Source organism: Babylonia areolata, chromosome 16, assembly GCF_041734735.1.
Source record: "Babylonia areolata isolate BAREFJ2019XMU chromosome 16, ASM4173473v1, whole genome shotgun sequence".
NCBI lineage: Eukaryota > Metazoa > Mollusca > Gastropoda > Neogastropoda > Buccinidae > Babylonia > Babylonia areolata.
Genome location: NC_134891.1, coordinates 10,376,332 through 10,395,568, shown reverse-complemented (window position 1 = coordinate 10,395,568; position 19,237 = coordinate 10,376,332). Strand labels below are relative to the sequence as shown.

At 41.6% G+C, this 19,237-nt stretch overlaps 1 protein-coding gene across 1 annotated transcript in view; it reads right to left on the bottom strand.

The window, feature by feature from the left end:
- Positions 1-18,920, bottom strand: part of LOC143291137 (arf-GAP with SH3 domain, ANK repeat and PH domain-containing protein 2-like) — a 117,260-nt gene extending 98,340 nt beyond the window's left edge. The window contains exon 1 of the mRNA XM_076600808.1: positions 18,719-18,920. Within this exon, the coding sequence (XP_076456923.1) occupies positions 18,719-18,835 (117 nt within the window). The 5' untranslated portion in view covers positions 18,836-18,920. The remainder of the gene's footprint in view (positions 1-18,718) is intronic.
- Positions 18,921-19,237: the final 317 nt, after the last annotated feature.

The following is a 19,237-nucleotide window of genomic DNA, read 5'->3' as shown; positions in this document are numbered from 1 at the left end:
CTGCCTTCAATGAATGTCAACTCTGATGGGCACACACTACTGAAATGCTATAGGAGCACTTAGACATGCCACAGATAACAGTAATTACTGGCACATGTGAGTAGTAAAACAAAGAGACAAAGTGACAGAGAAAGAGTGAGGGAGAAAGTGTTCGTGATGGTGTATCTCTGTGAGAGAGAGAGAGAGAGAGAGAGAGAGAGAGCACAAGTACATGTGTTTATGCTTCCATTTGTCAGTGCGAAAGAAAATAAATCAGTCAATCCACATGCATTAACCTGTGTAGTGCGAAAGAAAATAAATCAGTCAATCCACATGCATTAACCTGTGTATGTTGTGCGTGCGTGGGTGCGTGCGTGCTTGTGTGTGCAAGCAAAAGAAAGACTGAGGGGAAAAAGAGGAAACTGCACATGACTATTGCCCCTCCATGCGTCATTTGTGTGCATGTAATTATCCCTGTGCCTGTCAGATGCCTCCACCCCCCTATACCCCCCAACCAACAACCCCCCCCCCCCCCCCACACACACACACACCCTCCCACCCTCACCCCCCCACCCCCCAAAAAAGGCAGAATAATTTGTCACTGTGACACTTGTCATTTCACGTTTAGGTTGCTAAGGAAACACCCCACAATAGCTGTTGAGATGGGGGGGGGGGTCCTGAGGCGTTGGTGTTTTTTGTTCGCTTGTTTTCTGTTCCTTTCCTGAAATGATGACTCTTCCAAGCACTCTCCGACCAACAAAATGCATTAACTCTTTCCATACGAACGTCAAAAGAGACGACGTTAACAGCGTTTCACCCCAATTACCTTCATCAAAATATTGCAAGCAGAAGGCTCTTATACTGAAGAGGTGAATGTTGACAAAGAATACCACAATTCTGACGATGGAAGCTAAAGGTTGGGTCATTCAGACACACACTGGACATCCGAGGGGTCTGTGCAGAGGAGAAGAGAGGACTGGTCGTACTTAAACATGTGTGCACTAAAAAAAATAATAAATTTTTAAAAATTCAGCCCGTCATTCAGTCATGGCAGACTTATTTCCCCACCAGTGTTGAGTGTGTAACAGGATGACAGCCACAACAATTGTGAGTGCCAATGCACATGAATGAGTCCACCCATCTCAGTTTTAATTAATGAGGAAAAAACAAATCAATCTTTATGGGTTTTTTTCCCTTGGCTGTCTTCACATCTTGTTGTTAAGTACCCCAGACTTCAAGAAAAGACAAAACTAGAAGGTAAAAGTACTAGAGTCTTTGTGGAAAGCCAAGACTAGAAGGCAAAGTACTCAAGTCTTTGTGGAAATCCAAGACTAGAAAGCAACTTTGTGGAAAGATAAGACTTTAAGAAGGCAACACACCCAAGTCTTTCTGGAAAGCCAAGACTAGAAAGCAACATGCTTGTCTTTGTGGAAAGATAAGGCTAGAAGGCAACACACTCAAGTCTTTGTGGAAAGCCTAGACTAAAAGGCAAAGCACTTAAGATTTTGCAGAAGCCAGGACTAAAAAGCAACATACTAAAGCCTTCATGGAAACCCAAGACCAGAAGGCAAAATATTTAAGTCTTTGTGGAAAACCAAGACCAGAGGGCAGCGCATTTAAGCCTTTGTGGAAGGCAAGGTTTGATGGTAAAATATTTAAGTCTTTGTGGAAAGCCTAGACTAGAAAGCAACATACTTCAGTCTTTGTGGAAAGATAAGATTAGAAGGCAACACACTCAAGTCTTTGTGGAAAGCCTAGACTAGAAAGAACAGTACGGAAGTATTTGTTTCTCCCAACAAAGCATTAAAGCATTCACTACTCGCCCCTCTCTCTTGCATTCATGCACGTGCATGTGCATGTGCATGTGCATGCGCCCACACACACACGCGCGCGCGCGCGCGCGCGCACTCACACGCACGCACACACACACTCCATAACAATGCTCAGGAAATGGCCAACGAAAACAATAATTGAAAGAAAAACACATGACCACCAAAAATACAAGAAGGGAAGGAAATAATCTCCTGATGAGAGAGAATCCACTCAACAGTCTCATCACAATATCACATGCTTCTTTCCAAAGATGATCACTGTTTTTTAAATTAACTCCATCATTCCGGGAAGAACTTTTTTGCTTCTTTTTTTCCTTTTTTTTTATATATATATTTTTGACAACTTCAAATGAAAGACAACACATGCTTCAAGTGCCATGAATTTTTTTAAACCCCAAATGACGGGCACAGTAGCTGAGTGATTAAAGCATTGGACTTTATCATTATCTGTGGATCCTGGGTTTGAATCTCGGTAAAGGCGCCTGGTGGGTAAAGGGTGGAGATTTTTCTGATTTCCCAGGTCAACATAAGTGCAGACCTGCTAGTGCCTGAACCCCCTTCGTGTGTATACGCAAGCAGAAAATCAAATATGCACATTAAAGATCCTGTAATCCATGTCAGCATTCGGTGGGTTATGGAAACAAAAACATTCCCAGCATGCACACCCCCAAAAACTGAGTATGGCTGCCTACATGGCAGGGTAAAAACAGTTATACACATAAAAGCCCACTCGTGGACATGTGAGTGAACGTGGGAGTTGCAGCCCACAAACGAAAAAGAAGAAGAAACCCCAAATCGCTTGCACTCAGCTGTGCCCCAAAGGTGACACTGACTTGTATGTGTATATATGTGTGTGGGGGTTGGGGTGGTGCATATGGGCGTATATGTGTGTGCTTGTACAAGTAAGTGTGCGTGCGTGTGTGTGTGTGTGTGTAGGGGGCAAGGGGGGGTGTGTGTGTGTGTGTGCTGTGGAAGCTGCGATGTGTAGCCTAGAAATGAGTGTGTGATGGAGCGAGGGGGGTGGGGGGGGTGCAGGGTAGTGTGTGTGTGTGTGTGTGTGTGTGTTGGTGCTCATGTGCGTTTATGTGTATTTGATCGTGCTTTCATATCTGTGAAACTGCATATTTGTTGCATATCTGTTATGCATGTGTGTGTGCATGAATGTGTGAACGTGTGTCTGCATGTTTTACATTTATTTGCTTATTTATCATCCTTTTGTGTGTGTGTGTGTGTGTGTGTGTGTGTGTGTGTGTGCGCGCGAGCGCGCTCGCATGCACCTGGAGTTGACTTAATCAAGATTCTGCGCCTTTTAAAATTATTAGTAGTAGTAGTAGTATCTTTATGTATCTATCTTCTTCTTTTTTTTTCTTTTTTTTTCTCTCAAGGCCTGACTAAGCACGTTGGGTTACGCTGCTGGTCAGGCATCTGCTTAGCAGATGTGGTGGAGCGTATATGGATTTCACCGAACACTGTGACGCCTCCTTGAGCTACTGATACTGATACTGACTTGTATGTTTTTCAGTTACTTTGCCTGTGAGGGCAAATCAGGAAGAGAAAACAAGATTTTGAAGTGCAGTGAATTGACAATGTACTCACTCTCAGTAATCAGGGATCGAGACCCCATTTTGGCATGGTGTTTTGTCCCTGGGAAAGGTACTTTCCTCACTGTGCCCAAGAGTGAATGGGTCACCTGACGTCAGCTGAGGAAAGTTAAAGTTAAAACGACAGAAGGAGAAGCCTTGTTCCCCACCTTCCTACCCAGGGCGCAATAGCCGAGTGGTTAAAGCGTTGGACTTTCAATCTGAGGGTCCCGGGTTCGAATCTCGGTAACAGCACCTGGTGGGTAAAGGGTGGAGATTTTTCCGATCTCCCAGGTCAACATATGTGCAGACCTGCTAGTGCCTGATCCCCCTTCGTGTGTATACGCACGCAGAAAATCAAATACGCATGTTAAAGATCCTGTAATCCATGTCAGTGTTCGGTGGGTTATGGAGACACGAAAATACCCAGCATGCATGAACCACGACAGAGTCATCGGCAAGTCGATGTTGGTCGTGTAACGGAAAGAAGAAGAAGAAGGCCCTGGACACAGTGGATATGAATTATCTTTCTTTTCCCTGGCTATTGGGTGTTATACTGTGGTTTATATAACCTTTTTTCTGAACATATCATCCACATCAGAAATAGAAAAGAGTGAAATCAAGTCTTGATAACCATCAGAAATGGAATTATTCAAATCCATTGTTATAGTTTTGTTAAATGGAAATGGGTTTCTAGACATTTCACCCATTCATTTCAGTCTCTCTTTTTTTTCATATTCAGTTTGATCATCTGTTCCTAAGTTTGTAATGTCTGATTATATGTTTGTGCAAAGTAATAAAAAAAAATTATTAATAATAATAATAAATCATCTGCCCCCAATGGCCTTTTATGAAATGCTATGGGACCTTTAACCTCTAACCTGTCCTGTACTCTTCTGCTATCAGTTAAACTATCAAAACTAGGCTCCAATGACGTCCCATTCAAAAACGCTGCAAGAAACTTAAGATTCATTCTTGATTCTAAATGCAATATGAAAGATTATTTGACAAACTGCCTTCATTTATGAGCTCATACGTATTCATTCAATCTGGAGAAAACCTCATAAATGAGGAGTGTTTGTGCATGCGTGTGCGTGCGAGTGTGCATGTGTGTGTGGGAGTGAGGCAGGAGAGGTGAGTTTGTGAGCGATGCTACACTATATTAAAACAGGTGGGGTTTTTAAGCAAGTTTGAATCTTTGATGTGTTTTAATTCCTGTACCGTAGTCACACCACATGTATTGGAAAATATGCTTAAAGCTGCCGGGTAAGCACTAAATAAAAACACCTTATCATTATCATAATCATCATCATTATCATTATCATAATCATCATCATTTTTATTCATTATTATTATCATTATTATCATCATCATGCTAAAGAAAGTATATGTATACCAAACAATACAGCAAAACACACAGCAGTATCATCACAGCACAAAGCAATACAACTTCCTTGCCTCACTTCTGGCAAGTCTTTGTTCTGTACTTCATCAATTCATGATACAACGCGCCTGGCTTCCACTCCAGTAAGGAATAAAAAGAACCAAAAAAAAATAACAACAACATGAGGCTTGCACAGTCTATGGAAACGCCTACGCAACAACAACAAAAGATGACAAAGACCTGAAGACTCAAAGGCATGTCTGCCTGTCTGCCTTGCTGCATTGCTCAGCCTGGCTAATATGAGAGATGCTTTGTGTGCTGCTTGCCTCCTGCTTGCCAGGGAAAAAGGGGTTGGGGGGGGGGGAGGTGGGGGGGGAGAGGATCATCAGGCAAATAATGGTGTAAACTGAGCCTATCTGCTCATCAGGGGTTGACATTTGATGCTGTGTGTGTAGGCAAGGCTACATGCAACAGCAGTAGGTGCAGTCAGGGGCAGGATTTATAGTCTTCTGTGGCAGTGTGTGTGTGTGGGGGGGGGGGGGGGGGGTTGGAGACAGGAGTGGGGGTAAAGGGGAGGGGAGGGGGGGGTGGAAGGTTGTTGGTTTAATACTCATTTGTCTTTGTGGGTGGGTGGGTGGGTGGGTGATGGGATGTGGTGGTGGTATGGGGTGGGTGGGGTGGTTTGTTTAATACTCATTACACTGCCTTTGTGGGTTAGCGTGTGGGTGATGGGAGGTGGTGGTGGTATGGGGTGGGTGGGGTGGTTGGTTCAATACTCATTACATTGTCTTTGTGGGTGGGTGGGTCATGGGAGGTGGTGGTGGTATGGGGTGGGAGGTGGGGGTAGTTGGTTTAATACTCATTACATTGTCTTTGTGGGTGGGTGAGTGATGGGAGGTGGTGGTGGTGGTGGTATGGGGTGGGAGGTGGGGGTAGTTGGTTTAATACTCATTACATTGCCTTTGTGAGTGTGGATGCATGCTGAGAAGGAAGGAGGTGAGGGAAGGTGGATGTGGGAGATGAGTGGGTGAGTGACAGTGTGCATGCCCAAGTGCATGTGTGTGCGTGCTTACATGTGCATGTGTGTGTGTATGTGTGTGTGTGTGTGTGTGTGTGTGTGTGTGTGTGTGTGTGTACAAACATGAGAGTAACAGTGTGTATCACTGTATGCATGTATGCATATAAACATTGTGTGTGTGTGCATGCGCACGCGCATGCATGCATGCGTGTGCACATGTGCGCACACATACATGTACCCATACGCACATTCAAACGAATGTGAGCTGTGCATATGAGTGCACATGTGTCACACTCACAGTAAACAATAATGTGCATGTGTGTTTACACACGTGCACATGCTGCATGACCTGCCCCAGTGTGCACACCCACACCCACACCCACTCCCTCCCTTCCTCCCTTCTCCACTCCCTCTGGCTGCCTTTGTTCTGCAATAATTCCTTCCCTTCCCTTGAACATACACTTTTACTGTCTTCCTCTCTCTCTCTCACTGAGACCAGGGACTCTCTCCTCCCTTTTCAGTCTTCCACCACACACACACCCCCACCCATCCACCACCCCACACATTCCCCATCCCCATTCTGCACTTCATCTTCACTTCCTTCCCTTTCCCCCCTATTTCTGGCCCTCCCCTACTCCTTCACTCTTTCCTTCCTTCCTTCCTTCCTGTGACCTGATTTCTGTGGTGTGGGGGGGCAGGTGGTCTGCTGAGGCAAGACAATGGATTGACATGGCCAGAAAACTGAGGGGGGTCGGGTCTATAAAATCTGGACAGCAATATACATGTTTGCGCCTGCTCTCTCATGCAAGAAAATACATGTGTGCACACATGACTTACGCACCGTCACACATGTATTCAACACTTTAAATTTTCACACCGTTGCCAGTCAACAAGCTCACACACACACACACACACACACACTGGTGTGATAAAATCCACAAGCATTTCTCGGATCAATTTTACTCTGATTCATTCAACATTCGCTTCTTATTCCAATGATATAAAGTTTAAGATTGCACTTTTGTATTTTTAGAAACTGACTTCATTCCTACATTTTATTTCGCAGAAACAATCTTCCTCTGCAGATCTACTACAAAAAGCAAATATAAAATCAGACACTAAAACCATATGAAAGCAAAATATTATTTTCTGTACCAGCATTGGATGTCTTGGTTTTAAATTATTTCATTCATCATCTGACAACTGAAATGCTTGCACCAACATGTTTTGTTTCTGGGTCAGGCGACTTTTTGTTTCTTTTTCTATTTATGGAACCTGTCTAGTGAATTGACAAACTGTTTCACACAAACATTCACTACATAAAATTATGTAAACACACACAATTTCCTTCCCTCTCTCTCTCTTGTGCTTGCACGTATGTGTGTGCAAGTGTGTATGTGTATACGTATATAATGTATATCTACACACACAGTCTCTTTCTTCCTCCCCTCTTTCTCTCTCCCCAGACATGTGCGCGCACACACTCCACACACACACACACACACACACACACACACACACACACAAATTTACATTCACACAACCCAGCCCAACAGTGTGTCTTGCAAGAGAACTCCTTAGCAGGCATCAGGTTTCTGGTAACACTAAGTCTCCCAGTGATTCAGTCCATGAGAAGTAGGCGTGATTCATTCACAGAACAAACATGCTCCTGTCTTCCTGACGCCAAAACATATTCCATCTCTATCACACAGGTGTACACTGAGCGTGCACACACACACACACACACACACATACCCATGCACTCTCTCTCTCACACACACACATACACACACACACACATGCACACACACCCATGCACTCTCTCTCTCTCTCTCTCTCGCTGTTTCAGTCTCTCTCTCTCTCTCTCTCTCTCTCTCTCTCTTTCTCTCTCTCTCTCTCTCTCTCTCTCACACACACACACACACACACACAATCACTCCTTTCACCCCTACCTCCCTCCCCACCCACACATCAAACAAAGGACACTGCCACTGATCAATGAACCCTGACCATTCTGATCACCCAGCGAGTTAAATCGGAACAAGGAGAGCTGATGATACCATTACCATTGTATACTAGTCTGCCTGCATTACGATACCGTCACCTACACACACCACTGACACCAGTCTACCTGTATTACGTCTTCTTTATTTATTGATTGTCTTCCAGAGATAACATGACTCACACTGTATGTCGTATACCTGTGCATGTACACACTTGCTCAAGTACAGATTCATACACAAGGCTGTGCACATGCAGCGCTAATGTAAACACACACACACATACACATGTGTGCACACAGACATGCTGTGGATCATAACAACAACAATAATAATAATAATAACAGTAATAGCAACAAGAAGAATAATAATAGCACCAAACAATAAGAATGATACATACAGGGCACTGTCATGTCACATACACTATCATGCTTTCTTCTAAAATTAATCTCATCTTACTTAATTAAAAAAAAAAAAAATTAAATAAATACTATGCATGAAAGAGTAAATTCATTAATTTCATTCTGCACTGTTTATCAATCGTGTTGTAATTTAAGTTCTTCTCAAACCTGCTACCATCATGGCCAGCAAAAATTCTCTTTAAAAACGTTCTCCATTCTGACATACTATACAGGAATCAAAACAACACCACACTTAAAAGATGGAATTACCATATCTAAAAGATGGCATTACCTCATCACCAGTTCTCATAAATACAAGTTTTCAGGAAGCCAATAAATCTAATATTGAATCTGAAATATCAGTCTTTATCCCTCTGGGAGAACATGAGAAGCTTTTTTCTTTTTTTTTTCTTTTTTTTTTTTCCTTTTTCTTTTTTTGTGGGATTCTCTCCTACCACAAAGCACCTTGTGTGTGTGTGTGTGTGTGTGTGTGTGTGTGTGTGTTGTTTTGGTGTTTTTTTTGTTTTTTGTTTCTCTTATTCCAAATGCATTCTACATGCATTGGTTTATCATTATTTATTATTATTATTATTATTATAACCTTTTTTATATTATAATTATTACTTATATATTTATTTATTTATTTACTTATTTATGTACGCTTATCTATTATTTATTCACCTTTTTTTTTTTTCTCAAGGCCTGACTAAACATGTTGGGCTACGCTGCTGGTCAGACATCTGCTTGGCAGATGTGGTGTAGCGTGTATCGATTTGTCCGAACACAGTGACGCCTCCTTGAGCTACTGAAACTGAAACTGAAACTGATTTATCATTCTGGTTTTTTTCAATTTCTCTTTCATAAAGAAAAAAGGGAATGAGGATTGAGGAGGTTGGGGGAAAAGGGAAGAGGAGAAGAAGAGGAGAGAAGGAGAAGGGACAACTGAATCAGAATGATTTTTGTTGTTGTTGTTTTCTTTGGTTGTATTCAGTGTTTGCCTGTGCGTGCATGCATGCAGGCGTGCAGCGAGTGAGCGTGCAGGCGTGCATGCATGTGTATGTAAGAGAGAGAGAGAGAGAGAGAGAGAGTGTGTGTGTGTGTGTGTTTATGCCTCTATATATACATGTGTGTGTGTGTGTGTGTGTGTGTGTGTGTGTGTGTGTGTGTGTGTGTGTGTGTCAATGTGCCTCTGTGTGTGTGAGTGTGTGTGTTCTTTCTTTCATTTAGCGTCTTTTCACTTCGAGTGATATTATACATGCCGTGTGTGTGTGTGTGTGTGTGTGTGTGTGTGTGTGTGTGTGTGTATGTGTGTGTGTGCATGCTTGTGCATGTATATATCTCTCTCTGTGCAATTGCACATGTTTGAATCTCTTCTTTTTCCACCCCACATGCTGACAATCTCCAGACTCTTTGTTGCCAACACTTAACCAGCCAGAAGCATATTTGTAACAGCTGACACACCCTCCCTTTTCAACACCCAAAAAATGCATGGCTCAAATGACATGCATGTTGCAGCTGGCTGGAGGAATGGTAAAAAAATACAGAATATACTTCCCAAACAGGGAACAAATTTGGATCGTATTATCAACATCCAGTTAGCACACACACACACGCAACAAGCATGTACACACACAGGCACCTGTGCACACACAGACACACTCGCACAGACATTACTATATTCTGGCTCACCCTTTCAGTATAAACTTAATAAAAGAGTTATTGCCAAACAGAATAACACAACACACACAAAAAAAAGAATGTATCTGAAGAATAGTAGAACTAGAAGGGAGGCTGAGAACAGAGAAAGGAGGCATGGGGATGGGGGGTGGGGGGCGGAGGGGGGTGGAGAAGGGAAGCAAACCTGATAGACAAAGACAGAATAAAACAGCCCAACACAATTCTAACTGCCTGAAGTGCCAGACAGACAAAAGCAATAACAACTCAACAAATAAACCAACATTTAGAAGTACAAACAGAAAACAAAGTGAAAGAAAAGTCAGGCAGACTGAGGGACAAACACAAACACACTTTCAATCAACAGACAGTGGTAACAAAATGAATGACAATATTATTAGGTTCCTAAAAACTGCCTGCCTTCCACACACTTCTAAACTGTGTGCAAATGTAGAGCCTGATATGAGTACTGGTATTCACAAATGCTCAAAGCCAGTCTGTTCTTGACAAACTTTTTTTTTTTTTTTTTAATGACAGAACCACAATCGAAAAGTGGCTTATGGTTATGGGATTATTTCTCACAATCATAAAGTGGCCTATGAGATTTATTCTCACAATCATAAAGGGACCTATGGGATTCATTCCAACAATCATAAAGTGGCCTATGGGATTTATTCTCACAATCATAAAATGGCCTATGGGATTATTTCTCACAATCATAAAGGGACATATGGGATTCATTCCAACAATCATAAAGGGGCCTGTGGGATTTATTTCTCACAATCATAAAGTGGCCTATAGGATTATTTCTCACAATCATGAAGTGGCCTATGGGATTATCTCTCACAATTATAAAGTGGCCTATGGGATTATTTCTCACAATCATAAAGTGGCCTATGGGATCATTTCTCACAATTATGGAGTGGCCTATGGGATTATTTCTCACAATCATGAAGTTACCTATGGGATTATTTCTCACAATCACAAAGTGGCCTGTGGAATTTATTCTCACAATCATAAAGTGGCCTACAGATTTATTCTCACAATCATAAAGTGGCCTATGGGATTATTTCTCACAATCATCAAGTGGCCTATGGGATTTATTCTCACAATCATAAAGTGGCCTATGGGATTATTTCTCACAATCATGAAGTGGCCTACAGATTTATTCTCACAATCATAAAGTGGCCTATGGGATTTATTTTCACAATCATAAACTGAGCTATGTAATCAGTCTCACAATCATAAACTGAGCTATGTAATCAGTCTCACAATAACAAATTACAAACTGGTCCATAGGATAACTTCTCACAATCGTATGTTGGCCAATGGGAACATTTTCCAAAGTGGCCTTAGGGATGAGGTCTCAAAATCATGCAGTGGCCTACATCATCATTTCTCACAATCATGGTGTAGCCTAAGGGATAAGTTCAGTTCTCACAAAGTGGCCTGTGGGATCAGTTCCCACAAAGTGGCCTGTGGGTTAAGTTCTCACAAAGTGGCCTGTGGGATCAGTTCCCACAAAGTGGCCTGTGGGTTAAGTTCTCACAAAGTGGCCTGCGGGATCAGTTCCCACAAAGTGGCCTGTGGGTTAAGTTCTCACAAAGTGGCCTGCGGGATCAGTTCCCACAAAGTGGCCTGTGGGTTAAGGTCTCACAAAGTGGCCAGTGGGATCAGTTCCCACAAAGTGGCCTGTGGGTTAAGTTCTCACAAAGTGGTCTGTGGGATCAGTTCTCACAAAGTGGCCAATAGGATCTGATCTCACAATGTGGCCAGTGGGATCAGTTCCCACAAAGTGGCCTGTGGGTTAAGTTCCCACAAAGTGGCCTGTGGGTTAAGGTCTCACAAAGTGGCCAGTGGGATCAGTTCCCACAAAGTGGCCTGTGGGTTAAGTTCTCACAAAGTGGTCTGTGGGATCAGTTCTCACAAAGTGGCCAATAGGATCTGATCTCACAATGTGGCCAGTGGGATCAGTTCCCACAAAGTGGCCTGTGGGTTAAGTTCTCACAAAGTGGCCTGTGGGATCAGTTCCCACAAAGTGGCCTGTGGGTTAAGTTCTCACAAAATGGCCTGCGGGATCAGTTCCCACAAAGTGACCTGTGGGTTAAGTTCTCACAAAGTGGCCAGTGGGATCAGTTCCCACAAAGTGGCCTGTGGGTTAAGTTCTCACAAAGTGGTCTGTGGGTTAAGTTCTCACAAAGTGGTCTGTGGGATCAGTTCTCACAAAGTGGCCTGTGGGTTAAGTTCTCACAAAGTGGTCTGTGGGTTAAGTTCTCACAAAGTGGTCTGTGGGATCAGTTCTCACAAAGTGGCCAATAGGATCTGATCTCACAATGTGGCCAGTGGGATCAGTTCCCATAAAGTGGCCTGTGGGTTAAGTTCTCACAAAGTGGCTTGTGGGATCAGTTCCCACAAAGTGGCCTGTGGGTTAAGTTCTCACAAAGTGGCCTGCGGGATCAGTTCCCACAAAGTGACCTGTGGGTTAAGTTCTCACAAAGTGGCCAGTGGGATCAGTTCCCACAAAGTGGCCTGTGGGGTTAAGTTCACACAAAGTGGTCTGTGGGATCAGTTCTCACAAAGTGGCCTGTGGGATCAGTTCTCACAAAGTGGCCAACAGGATATGATCTCACAAAGTGGCCAGTGGGATCAGTTCATTTCCCACAAAGTGGCCAGTGGGATCAGTTTTTTCTCACAGAGTGGCCAGTGGGATTAGATCATTTCCCACAAAGTGACCAGCGGGATCAGCCCAGTTCTCACAAAGTGGCCAATGGGATCAGTTCTCAGAAAGTGGCCACTGGGATCAGTTCATTTCCCACAAAGTGGCCAGTGGGATCATTTCCCACAAAGTGGTCAGTGGGATCAGTTCATTTCTCATGAAGTGGCCTGTGGGATCATTTACCACAAAGTGGCCAGTAGGATCATTTCTCACAAAGTAGCCTTCGGGGTCAGTTCTCATAAAGTGGCCAGTGGGGTCAGTTCTCAACAAAGCGGCCTGTGTAATCACTTCATTTCTAACATAGTGGCCAGCAGGATCACTTCTCACAAAGTGGCCTGTGGGATCACTTCTCTGAGTTCTCACAAAGTGGCCAGTAGGATCAGATCTTATGATCACAGAGCAGCCCCAGGCTCCAATCTGACAGGCCCCAGTGCACAGGACGGCACACACTGGCCCTCAGTGTGCTAGTAAACAGGAAGCTGTTTGCTGAGGGGATTGTTGGCACTAATGACCTCCGCTGCTCCATTAAAGCTCCTTCCACCACCAGCCAGCCGCATATGTCCTCAATTCACAACACACTGACAGATTCTGGGTTTCTTTTTATTCTACATGGTTACAGAGGGAGAGAGAGAGTGAGAGAGTGTGTGTGTTTGTGTGTCTAAGCGCACGTCTCGAGTGTGCATGCAAGTGTACTCTGTGTGTGTGTGTATGTGTGTGTGTGCGTGTGTGTGTGTGCGTGTGTGTGTGTGTGTGTGTGTGTGTGTGTGTGTGTGTGTGTGTGTGTGTGTGTGTGTGTGTGTGTGTGTGTGTGTGCGTGCGCGCTTGCGCGTGTGTGCTTTCGCACATGCACGAGTTGTGTGTACTCTTAAACCCAAAGTTGACCCTTTGGCTGCCAATTCCTTCCCGGTGAACCTGTGCCAAGATGAGAAGGGAGTTTGTACAGGAAGAGTGTACACTGCAATTACTGTTTATCCAAGCATCTAAGTGGGCCACCTGGGCATCCACTGTCAGATGAGCATGGCAGCCAGTAGTTAGAGTGCTGGACTTTTGTCCTGCACGTCTGAGGTTCAAATCCTGAGAGAACTTTTTGGTGGGTTTAAATGCGGAAATTATTCTCCCAGGTCAACATGATGCATGTGCCAACCTGCTTATCGTTAACCTGGCCCTTCGCGAGTTTACATACTGTCATGTACAAACAGATCATTCAAGGCACATGCATGTTAAATATTATGCAATCATTTCCCATGTCTGAGGGAATATGAATACACAAACACACCCAGCACAAAACAGACTATTCTGCATTTTGACAGGTAACAAAAAGTTGTAAAGTACAATCATCAAAGTCCTCTTGTAAAAATCAGTGAAGTGTTGAGCTGCAGTTCATCAATAGAAAAATAGATGGAAAATACTTAAGAACTTTGTTAGGTGTATCAACCACTACACAGCCAGTCTTGTTCAAACCCCTGGCAAAGTGTTTCACGAAAGACATGTTAACATGTTACCAGTTGATCAATGGACATCATAAGAAAGCAAACAAACAATGACAACACACCTCTTGGAGGGGTCGCACACCACTTTCCATCATTTTCCTATCTATTAACATGTCAGATTCATTGACAGTCAACATGACTTTGGTGTTACTGTCTGCGGTAATATAATGATCTCTTCTTTTTTTTTTTTTCTTTTTTTTTTAGAGTAAATACCTATCAGGATCAGGATCAATACACTGCAGCCATCAGTTGTGGCTGTCATCCCAACAGACTTGGAAGAACACATGCCTGCAACTCATAAAATAATAATGGGATGGTTTGGGTTTCAAGACAAAAAATGCCAGTGTTGGGAGGCAGCTGGGGACTGCTAATGACCGCTCCGTGTGCTGCTGTGGTCCCTGTGGTGGTCATAAACACCTTTATCACAAGCCAAAAGCCAGTGTAGAGCACTCACACATGTGCACATGTATGTTTTATTTGTTCTTCCTTCCATGAGGACAAATTTCCTTTGATAGTATCAACTGAACAAAAATGAGAACTTTAGGCTACTGATCAGCCTGGTTGATGCCTGTCACTTTCAGTTATATTTTTCAATGGTATATCTTCAAGCTGTCTGTTATGATGCTACATCTTAAGTTGTCTGTAACAGTGTTTGTATCTTCAGTTGTTTGTAACAATGTTTATATGTTGTCTGGAAGTAACAATTTCAATTTTAAATATCATCAGATATCTTTTACAATGTTATGCTTACAAATGTTACAATGTTTTATCTTCAGCTGTCTCTGTTACAATGCTATATCTTCTTCAGTTGTCCATGTTATCAGTTGTCTGTTCTGATCTCATACATCTTCAGTTGTCCGAGTTCCAGTTCTTCATTGAGAGTTGTCTGTTCTAATGTTGTGCATCTTCAGTTGTCTGTTCGTGTTACAAAGTTTACTTTCAGTTCTTCATTACAAATCTAACCTTCAGTCATCTGTTATAATGTTGAACAAACAGTTTGATTCGGTAGAAAACACCACTGATTCTGGTCACCCACAAAGTGAGTTATCTCTTCTAGCTATATCAATATATATATGTAAACACACTGATTTTATATAGATAAAAATGACAAAATAACGACTTAAAACCTCTTCAACTCCCTTTCTCAACTGCAACATGTGTCCTATTTCATTTTTGCACACAATACAAAATCATAAAAGAGAGGGGACAGCCTTTCGGTTTATTACTCCAATGTGGACCTAAACCAGTATTAATTTTAGTTAATAATCATCATCTCAAAGATCCATCATCATAATCCAAAAATATGGGCCCGGATTAAACCCTAGCACAAACAGGACACCTTTGACTCACACATCAAACATGATGATCACTCACTCTAACCCTGATGCAAAAACTGCCTTTCACACTTGTTCGTTTCGCAAATCAAGCACTGAGCACAGTAAACTGTATGAGAGCACCTGTTTTACAATACTCCCGAGTCCTTTTTCCTCATGAAAAGACAATACACTTATGATCTGTGTGACGTACCCAATATTACACTGCACAACAGTGTACTTTTGGGTAATGACAACCAATGTTCTCCATATCAGTATCTGAGCAATGAAGTTGGTCTGAATGAAGAAGAGTTTATGTTTCTTGTACATAAACTCTATCTACCTTGCACAATATTCATTAAATGGCCATTCCCAGGTTAAAACTGGGCATTGGGTAAAACACCTTGCAAATGACCACACCCAACTTTGCATAAAAAAAATCTTTTTTTTAAATAATGAAATAATGATATTCAGTTTGCTAGTTGTGACCCATGCTGCTTTACAAAGCAGTGCAGATTTAGATTGGATGTCGATCTATCACTGAAAAAAACAACTGCGATCATGACATCACTCCATGAAGCAGTGTCTTGTTTCAGCAGCTGGCGCTTTGTTTTAAACTGTTTGCAGAGAATGGTAGGACTGTCCCTGGATATTCAGTTATCCAATACTGCTCAGCAGTATGCAGCAAAACAAATCTCATAGTTTAATTTAAACTCTCTTCACTGGATTATCCTTCTGATATTGGAAGTTGGAATGCCCAACCAGTACTTTATGGTGAAAGTGAATTTGAAGTTTTGGCTCCCACAAAGGGTAAAGTACCCAGGAAACGCCCATCCCAAACCTCTGGGTGAAATTTGTGCCAAGAGGGGGCGGGCACTTACAAGGAAGTTTACAGTAATGGTACACTTGTGTTTTTCAGTCAGTCATGCAAAGCATTTGCATATCATAGATACTATAGATATAAAAGATACTGTATGAAAAAAAATGAAATAAAATCATTTGAAAAGATTTTGTTCCATTTGGAAAGATAAACTTTTCATAACTACACAGTGTGCATAACCTCTTCTGTCTGTTTCAAAATCAAGTAATTTTCCATCATGAATCTACTGCATTTTTATGATCAGCTTTGTCTACTGTGCTCTGCATAAGGATGATGTACATCTGTGTTCCTGTGACGCAAGGCAAATCTCATGTTTTTCTTAAATTATCTTTACACAACCTATGTAAGGTATGTCAATAACGTATTACTATATCCATGTTACTATGTATCTTATAATTTTTATATATAAATATCAAATTTGTAAGTGATCCTTATAGTCAATGAATGCTTGAGTGGTAAATGGCTCTATACACTACAGTGTCTATCGACACATCTCAATCTGATATGATTTTATGGGTACATTCCCATGATCCCATGTTTGAGGTATCTTTATAATGCCGCTGGGCAACATCAATTCTGACTTGACCTTGACATAAAATTCACCAGTGAATACTGTATGTTTCTAATCACTTCATTTTTCATTCTCACTCACTCTCTCTCTCTGATTTGAAAAACAAATTCACTATACACACACACACACACACACATACACACACAGAATATTTTTCCTGAAATGTTGTATACACTAAAGTATACTTTTCCCACAAACCATCTTGTACTAGATACAGTAGTCAAACAGAGACTGAGAGAGACACAGATGATAGATCCTTAAAATAATTTCAGATTTCTGTTTCAAACACATACATGATAAAACATCAGTATCATTTCATTAATTATTCAAAATTTGCTGAGTTAATAAGCAAGCATGCACATGCAAGCATGTATGCATACATGCATATATGTTTGTGTGCATGTATCTGTATTTTACTTTTGTGTGTTTCTGTATATTATATATATAGAGAGAGAGAGAGACAGACAGACAGACAGACAGAGATTTGTGTATTTGTTTAAGTTTGTGTGCATGTGTGTGTGTGTGTGTGCGTGTGTGTGCGTGTGTGTGTGTGTGTGTGTGTGCAACAGTATCTTTTCTTTGATGCATACCTGCAGGATAAATCATTGTTATCTTGAACTAAGTTCAAAAGGTATCATTATGAATCATGATCACAAATTTATGTGACTAATCAAAACCATGACACATTTTCAAATCTGAGACACAGAAAAGAAGACCAGTGATAAATCATATTTCACCTACCATTCACTGACACAGTAAGGAAACATTTGAAAACAATATATATCATGATCAGTTGTTACTCCAGGTTGACAATGTGGGTGTTTATCATCTCACACACAGTCATAGCATACCTTAACTTACTTTTCAGTTGTCAAAGTCATTCAGTTATCAATATTCCTCTTCTAATAATTAGAGAGAGAGACAGAGACAGACAGACAGAGACAGAGAGACAGAGACAAACTGAGACAGACAGAGACAGATTTGGAGAAAAAAAAATCTTGTCTGTTCAATCCGTAGTTTTCACCATGAATTATATCAATCAATTCAAATCAAAATTTCTTTATTCACCTCACACGGGGCATTCCATAAATGCTCATGGGTTCTTTTTATAATAAACTGGGAAGGGGGTGAAGGGGGTGGGGGAAAGGCAATCAGGATCAAACAGACAAGATATCATTTCTATGACATGCACACATCTATTCCTCCCACTTTGCTGCTTTTGGATATTTTTGGTGAAAAGTGAATCCAACTATAAATGCTTGGTAAAACGTTTTATATTATAAATTACTATTCCAGTGTGCTTTTTTTTATATTCATCAATGACACTTTGGTGTACATATACTCAAGTGATGATAAAAGACAGCAATGAAAAATAAAATCTTCCAATCCATTACTCTACATGATTGACAAGCACTCCATCTTCTGTCCAGCTTTCCGTTCGTCCATTGGCCAACACAAACGTTTCTGCTTTCTGCTTCGGAGGCTGGGGGTGGACGAGGAACTAAAATGCATTTTTCTGGATAAACAGGCTTTTATGCGACCAATACAATGCAAAGATGCAACGAAGAGCTTTAATTTTCTTGGACTCCTTTTCGCTTTCAGTGCAAAGTGAATCAAGCAAGCTGTCACTCACGGAGTCAGTTGTGGCGGTGCAAGCAAGCGACAGAAGCAGACGACAAAAATTGTGCAGTCTGCATATACACAACAGCAGATGCCCCCGACTGGAGTTGTTAAGCACGATGAAAAAATATTTTGTTAGATACTTTTCAAGTGATAATTCACTCGTTAGCTTTTTTGCATGTCATACAAATACGTGAGACCAACTGTTGATCAATACGATCATGATGAATACAAACTCAATTCGGAAACAATGCACCCACCTCTTCCAACACGCCGATTGTATGTCGACAGGTGGCCATCTTCAACGCAAATGTTGAAGTGGTTGGCGACTTCACATCCTCCCATGTTTCTCGAATAAACTCAGACACGTCTGTCATATCATCTGGCTTCGCAAACAGGCAAAAACAATAGAGATTCCGACGCTCTAAACTTCTCTCTCTGTCAGACAGGAAGTCATCTGCATGCAGGCGACGATATTTTGGTCATTCAAGATGGCGGATCCCAAAACTAATCGATAAAAGGTTGAAGATGGAAATGTGGGTCACATAAGACAGGATTGTTTGTGTTTTTGTTAATCAGTTTCTTCTCATAATAATTTTCTAACCAAATTTGGGAATGTATAATAGCTTTCGTTTATTTCTTATTCCGTTTTGTAAATAATAATCAATAAATCATTTTATAATTAGATAAGCTGTAGACTTTTGCTCGTTTATTTCATGTCAAAGAAATGGCCTGTTTGGATGTGTTTTAACGATTTCGATAGCTTTATTAGGAAAATC